This window comes from Elephantulus edwardii, unplaced genomic scaffold (genome assembly GCF_000299155.1).
Source record: "Elephantulus edwardii isolate Elephantulus edwardi_28Jun2011 unplaced genomic scaffold, EleEdw1.0 scaffold00239, whole genome shotgun sequence".
In the NCBI taxonomy this organism is placed as follows: Eukaryota; Metazoa; Chordata; class Mammalia; order Macroscelidea; family Macroscelididae; genus Elephantulus; species Elephantulus edwardii.
Genome location: NW_006399989.1, coordinates 864,592 through 872,701, shown reverse-complemented (window position 1 = coordinate 872,701; position 8,110 = coordinate 864,592). Strand labels below are relative to the sequence as shown.

Genomic DNA, 8,110 nt, shown 5'->3' with positions numbered 1-8,110 from the left:
GGAATAAACTCTTTTGCGATGCTTCCTCGGCAGCGTTCTCCAGCAGAAAGGCTTATTTTAGGATTTTTAAAAATTTGTATTTAATTGGCTGGGCTCTATGAGGAGAAATGAGGTGTCAGGATTGGTGGAAGATCTATCAACAATCTGCGATATGCAGATGACACAACCCTGCTTGCTGAAACTGAGGAGGACCTGAAGCGCTTGCTGCAGAGGGTCAAGGACTGCAGCCTTCAATATAGATTGAGGCGCAATATCAAGAAGACAAAGATTCTCACCGCTGAACCAATTGGCAGCATCAGGATGGATGGTGAAGAGATTGAGATTGTTCACAGCTTTACTTGACTCCACAGTCAACACTCTTGGCACCAGCAGCCAGGAAATTAAAAGACGTATTGCCATGGGAAAGTCTGCTTTTGGTGACCTCTCCAAAGTACGGAGAAGCAATGGTGTCTCTCTGGAGACTAAGGTGCATCTGATACAGGCCATGGTCTTTGCAATCACTTGTTATTCATCAGAGTTGGACGGTAACTAAGGATGGTAGCAGGAGAATTGATGCCTTTGAGCTGTGGTGCTGGAGAAGAGTACTGAGGGTACTATGGATGGCTAGGAAAACAAAGAGATTCGTCCTGGAAAGGGTTAAACTGAGCGGCTCCCTGGAGGCAAGGATTCTGAGGCTTCATCTAACATACTTTGGACATGTTGTAAGGAGGGACCAGTCCTTGGTAGGGTGGAGGGACAGCGCATGATGGGAAGGCCCTCTGTGAGGTGGATTGATTCAGTGACCGGGGTAATCGGGATGTGTGTATCAGAGACAGTGCGATTGGCACAGGACAGAGCAGAGTTTAGGGCTGTTGTACATAGGGTCGCTCAGCACATAACAACAACAGTGGGAAGAAGTTAAGCTATAATCACTAAGACACGTGGTTTGAATCCACCAGTTGCTCCACAGGATAAATATGTGCAATCTCCTTCCATGTGATTAACTGCCTCTGAAAACCTGTCAGAGTGTCAGCTATGGGTTGGTTCTGAATCAACATTACATAACAACAACAATGATAACTACTAAACAATTGTAGCCCATTGCTACCTAAAATGCTGATAATAGATCAAGAGGCAAGATCCTGCTACAAACACCTACTAATCTGTGTTTCTTTCCATTCATCCATTCATCCATCCATCCCATTTATTCATTCACTGATCAAATATTGAGTGCCTACTTAATTCCAGGTACTGGATAATATAAGGATTCAGCTTTATCAATTTCACTTTGTTACAAATTATTTCAAAGATATATTTCCTTGTCAAATGAACCAACATGCTATATTCTAATTAATGGGAAATTCATAAACTCCAAGTAAGTAAGGAAAAGGATATTTGTCTTTCATATTAATTTTACTCATTTAATAAAGATACTCCATCGTTTCTTAACATACACATATGTTTATAGCAGTATGTGAAAAAATTGAATTGCAAAATGAAAATTAGAAAAAAATTTAAAAAAAATGAAAATTAGGCACATTTCTTATTTAATGCCTTATTATCTTTGCCATAACATGTGCATAGAGTTATCTAATAAATAAAATATGTAGAATATGGAAGAGGCACCCTGCCCTAAGGGGATTTACAATATATTCTAATGGTGTGAGAAATATACATCTAAAGTAAAAAAAAAAATCCAGAAGAAACTTGCTGGCAAGGCAGAATGCTTTCTCTATGAAATTCCTGGGAAGGGAGGAAAGTAAAGTCACCGGCTACAGGGCTTTTATAAGCTTTTGCCACTTTCTAAATGAGACAAAGCTGAGGCAATCAGCAGAAGTAATCACATGTCAAGATTCCTTTGCTTTGCTTTTCTTGAAACCACTTATTACGAAAACTCCAAGATCTACTTACTAACAGAAGGTCCATGTAAAACCTCACAGTTAGGACAGTGGTAGAGGTCAATGTCAGCAGCCTTGTCCTCTTCAACACCAACACAACTGGAAAAGAAAAATACCAAGTTTGTTTTTTTTTAAAATACCAAGTTTTATGGACATTTTATTTCTTTTTCATAAGGTCTGGATTTGTGCTTGCTGTTGTTGTTGTGTACCAGAGTCAGAACAGACCCATAGCTGACCTTCTGGTGGGTTTTAAGAGGCAGTTAATCACTCAGGAGGAGATAGCCCATCCTTCTCCCACAAAGCATCTGGTGACCTCGAACTGCATGCTTTAAAGAATGCAGTGCAGCTTCTTGCCACTAGGACATCAGAGGTGTGGCATCCACTTTCTAAACAACAGGCCTCTGGAAACTCTATGACTTTGATAAATGACTATAGTTATAGAAAGGCTTCAGGCCTTTTGTTCTTAGGGTCACTATAAGTTGTGCTCAACTCTATAGCAATCAACAACAACGTTTGTGTGGTGCATTAAATACAACGGCTAATAGGCATATGTGGCTATTTACATTTAATTTCATAAAAATTCAAATGGTGATAAATTTTATAAACTATAATGAATGAGAATGATTGTATGAAATACAATGTAAATGAAGAATAGTGTGAAACAATGTATATAAACTTTGTAAGCAAACTAATTGTTTAAAAAAAGTAAAATAGGTGCTTTAAATGCAGCTGCCACACCCATGTTTAGTGCCATTTTGTTCACTGAGTTGGAAACAACCCAAGTACCCATCAAAAAACAATGGATAGAGCAGTTCTGGTATATTCACACAATGGAATAATACCCTGCAGTGAAAAGCAAGAAACTCATGAAATATTATACAAAATGGGTGACCCTGGAGGACATTATGCTGAGTGAAATATCTCAGTCACAAAAGGACAAATATTACATGGGGCCACTGTTGTAAAACAGGACTGACATCAGGGTTGAAGACTGAGAAAGAGGGGATAAATAATATATACTGCAGTGAAACAGATGAGGGAGAGAACTGTGTAAATAGATATATGTATATACATATATATATATATTTATCATTGCAGATGTCAGATAGATCTTGGCCAAAGGCAGAAAATATAAAAAAGATGTTTACTCGTGTTTTAGTGACTATGAAAAGGCATTTACATGGATCCACAAACATCCACAGGAACAGAATTAAAAAAAAAAATCAAGACATGTTGCACTGGTGAAATCTGCTGTCAAGGACTCTCCAAAGTGTTAAAGAGAAGGATGTCAGTTTCAGGACAAAGACACGTCTGATGCAAGCCATAGTCTCTTCAGTTGTTATGTATACATCTGAAAATTGTACAATTTAATAAGGATGACAAAAGAAGAATTGATATTTCTGATGCATGGTGTTGGTGAAGAGTACTGAATATTTCATGGACTGCTAAAAGATCAAATGAAGCTGTCTTGGAGGAAGCTCCTTAGAGGTAACGTTGATGAAACTTCAGCTAACATACTTTGGGCATGCTATCAGGAGGGAACAGTTCCTGGAAAATGGCATCATTTTGGGCAAGGTGGAGAGTCAAAGAATGAGAGGAAGACCTTTAACAAGATAGATGAACACAGGGACAGTAACACTGGATTCAAGCATATCAGAGATGGTGAAGTTGGTGCAGGACAAGGGAAGGTTCAGGTCTGTCTTCAAAGAGTTGCAGCCTGCTCAATGACACCTAACAACAACAGAAAGAGTAATAAGGCAAGAAAAGGAAATAAAAGGCATTCAGACTTCCAAGAGGTAAAACTATCTCTATTTGCAAGATGATATGATCCTATACATAGAGAATCCCAAGGACTCAGCAAGAAAAGTACTCGATCAATTAGACTTATACAGCAACATGACAAAGTACAAAGCAACATACAATAATCAGATTCCTCTACAGTAATAAATTTCTAAAAAGGAAATAAGGAAAACAATATCACTTATAATAGACACTCAAAAGATTAAATATTTGGAATAAATCTAACCAAAGACACAAATACCCATGGAAAGAATAAACCAAAGAAACCAAAACAGAGCTACATAAACAAAAGAATATATTATGCTCATGGATAGAAGTTAACATTATAAAAATGTGTATCTTATCAAGAATGATCTACAGATAAAATGCAGTCACAATGCAGATCCCATCATCATTCTTCAAAGAGATATATAAATAAAAACCCCCAAAACAGGAGGTGTTACATTTCTTGATCTCAATACCTACAAGACAGGCACAGTAATCAAAACAGCTTGGTACTGGTACAGCAACAGATACATAGACCAATGGAATAGAATTGTGAACACAAAAGTAAATCCGTCCACCTAAGACAGCTGATTTTTGACAGAGAGATGAAATCCATTAAATGGGGGAAAGACAGCATCTTTAACAAATGGTGCTGGCAAAATTGGGTATCGATTTGCAGAAAATGGAAAGATACCATATATAAAAATTAACTTAAGATGGATCATGGACCTATGAATAAATTATAAGGATGATTTAAAAATTGGGGCAAAATTATGAGCCCTATTCTATGGCATTATCACACTGAATAAAACATGGACAATTAACAGAAGAGAATCTAGAAAACTAGGATCCTATAAAAATTACACCCTTATAAGCATGAAAAACTTTAACAAGTTAATAAAATGAGAATCTACAGACTGGAAATTTGTACAGATTGGTTATTTGGCAATAACGTCTCCGACAAGGGAATAACCTCTAAAAATCTGTCTGCAGAGAACATGAAAAGAGAGTTCATTAAAGAAGACTTTCATATGGCCAACAAACACATGATGAAATGCTCAAGATCTAATCAAATTAAAACGCACTGCTTTTAAGTCAGAACCAATCAGCGGACCTTCCAAAGGGTTTCCAAAACTGTAAGTTGTACTAGAAGAGATTTTCTATCATTCTCCAAGAAGAGTAGCTGGTGGATTTGAAATGCCAGAGAGGTTAAGTTAGCAGTGTAACTACCTACAGACTACACCAGAAGAGCTCCCCAGTTAAAGAGATAAAAATCAAAACAATGAGCTATCATCTGACCCCAGCAACAATGGTAAAGTCCAATAAGACAGAAAAGAAATTCTGGCAAGGGTATAATAACATTGAAACTCTTATAAACTGCTAGTTGTTATTGTTAGGTCTGTCAAGCTGAGTTTGGCTCATAGTGACCCTATGATAACAAGTCTGAACTCTGTCCTATCCAGAGCCATCCTTATCATGCCTTAACACATTTGAGCTCACTGCTGCAGTCACTGTTCAATCCATCTCATTGAGAGTTGAGAGTCTTGCTCTTTTTCATTGACCCTCCACCTTTCTAAGAATGAAAGAGTCAAGGAAGAGCTTCTCCTAGGAACATACCCAAAGTATGTAAGACAAAGCTCCTCTATCCTTGCCCATTAGGAGCACTTTGGTTGCACTTTCTACATGAAGAAAAATGTGGCATTAAGACTGGAGACTGACTCACTCATCAACAACCTGTGTTACACAGATGACACAACTTTGCTTGCTGCAGAAGATCAAAGACAACAGCCTTCAATATGGGTAACACTTCAACATCAAGAAAACAAAATTTTTCACCAATGGACCAATAGGCAACATCGTGATAAATAGAGAAAAGATTGAGGTTGTTAACAATTTCATTTTTCTTGAATACACAATCAAAACCCATGGTAGTAGCAATTAAGAAATCAAGACAAATTGCTTGGGGAAAATCTGCCATCAAGGACCTCTCCAAAGTGTTAAAGGGGAAAGACATCTGTTTGAAGTGCACCTGATCCAAGACATGATCTTTTCAATGCATCTGAAAGTTGGACAATTAATAAATATGGAAAAATTTATTCCTTTGAATGTTGTTGGCGAAGAGTATTTAATTGGCCCATAAAATAACCACCAAAACAACAACAAAATCAAACAAATCTGTCTTGAAGGAAGCACAATGAGAGTGCTCCACAGAGGCAAGGATGGTGAAACTTCATCTCACTTCCTTTGGGGAACTAGTTCTTGGAGAAAGAACCATGCTGGGAAATGTGGAGGATGAGAGAAAGACAGGAAGACTCTCAACAAGATGGATTGACATAGTAACTGTAACAGTTTGCTGAAGCATATCAGAGATCACAGAGGATCATATCATCCTCATTAGAGGATGGTGCAAGATAAAGTTCAGATATGTTGTTCACATGGTTTTAATGAGTCATAGTTGACTCAATGGCACCAAACAAAAAGAAGGGAAGATTTATACAAAAGAAGAATCATTCTTCAATTGTTGCCAGGGTAGGGAAGGAAGAGGAGAGTAAAAGTGAGTAGATAACAGACATATATTAAGATGGATGAAGGGAAAGGCAATGTCCAATAAGCACAGTATCAGAGAGCTCCTAGTGATAAGAAGGTGTGCTGCATTATCAAAGGCATATGGTTGGACTCAGTTGCTCCGCAGGAGAATGGGCAGTTTCCTCCTGTGTAATTTACTGCCTCAGTAAACTCCAGGGTTCTGACACAACAAGAAGCACATTATCACTAAAGAAAGGGAAGACAGAGAGGTATAAAGGATTCATGGAAATCAGCATTAAAGGGAGGGAAGTGGGAAAAGTACTATTACATTGTGGATATTGAAATTAATGTTAAAAAACAAAATGAGTATAAGTGAAAAAAAATCTGCTTTGTAAACTTTCACTCAAATCACAGTAAAATATTTTTAAAAATTCAGAATGGCCAAAGTTGAAAGAGACCCTTGAGAAGCAATATATAATAAAAATCCATTGTGATCCAAACATGTAATTTAAAATGTTCTAATAATCCTGAGAAAATGAGAACTGAGGCACAAATGGAGACTTGTACGCCAATGTTCATAGCAGCGTTATTCACCATCGCAAGAACATGGAAACAGTCCAGATGCCCAACCACGACGTAGCACACAGGAGCAATGATTTTGTAAATTATTACTAACTTGGGAGCATTATGCTGAGTGAACTAACTCAGTTTCACAAGGACAAATATATAAAATCATTACTGTAGAATGAGTGTGAAGATCCAAGAAGGTGAAAGGGTGGAAGCTGAGGGATGCCAGGTTGGGGGGGGAGACGGGGGCGGGGATTAATCATGAGGTTGTACAGTTTGATGGGGGTGGTGAGGGAAATTGGAAGAATCTGGTCTGAAAAATAATGTATTCAAATTTTGTAAATAAACTAGTATAATTAAAAAATATTCCAGGAAAAAAAAAATAAAAAATAAAAAAAAAAAATATTCCAGGAAACACTACAAACTCTCTTATAAATGTACAGAAATGATGGTCTTTTGTGCAAAGCTTACTCTGAGTCATATTTGACTTGACAACACTTAACCAATTGTAAATAAGACTAGTGCTGTTATATCTGAAGGAACATTCTTCCACTTTGCACATCACTCTTTGCCAATGTGCTATATGAGGTAACCTGGGTTTGCTATGATGCTGAAACTTATGCCATGGGGATATCAAATACCAGAATGGTTTCCCATTGTGGATAAAGTTTGGTGGAGCTCCCAGTTGTAAAACAGGTTGGGAAGCAGGAATGGCATCCACTTCCTAAACCACATGCCTCTGGAAACTCTATGAACTTGGAGAAACAATGATAGATATGGAAAGGCATTAGGTCTTTTGTTTATAGTGTCATTATGAGTCAACTTTGACTTGACGGCAATCAGCAACAACAACCACCACATTTTAAAAGGTAAAAAGAAATTACTGAAATAAATTTTAATGTTTCATTTAATCCAGTATTTCCAAAACAGTATAATTTAAACATATAAAAAATTTAAAAAAATATCTTATTAAAGAAGAAAGACTGTTTTATAGTTAACAGTGGTGTTCTTGGAATAAAGGACTATAAACAGTCTCTCTTTCCTGTATTTTCTACAATAAATATTTGTTATTTATTTCATATTTTAAGGTCTAATAAAGATTTATTTAATCCAAGTTTGCACATAAGTATGGTGGTAATCACAAAAAAACTAAACCCTTCTTCACCAGAGAAAATTAAACCTTTCCTCATCATCATTATTCTTGTTGTTGTGTATCATTAGGCCTCCATATACTTATTCAGACGTGTATCATTAGGCCTCCATATACTTATTCAGATGCTGGCCTGGATGTGCTCACTAAGTTGTGCCAAGAAATTTGGAGAACAGCCAGCTGGCCCATTGACTGGAAAAGATCA

The 8,110-nt window shown here is 37.1% G+C and overlaps 1 protein-coding gene across 1 annotated transcript in view; it reads right to left on the bottom strand.

Annotated features, from left to right (window-relative positions):
* The window catches only part of PHF8 (PHD finger protein 8), a 213,742-nt gene that overhangs the window by 152,472 nt on the left and 53,160 nt on the right, over positions 1 to 8,110 (bottom strand). The window contains exon 3 of the mRNA XM_006898883.1: positions 1,891 to 1,976. Coding sequence (XP_006898945.1) covers positions 1,891 to 1,976 — 86 coding nt within the window. The remainder of the gene's footprint in view (positions 1 to 1,890; positions 1,977 to 8,110) is intronic.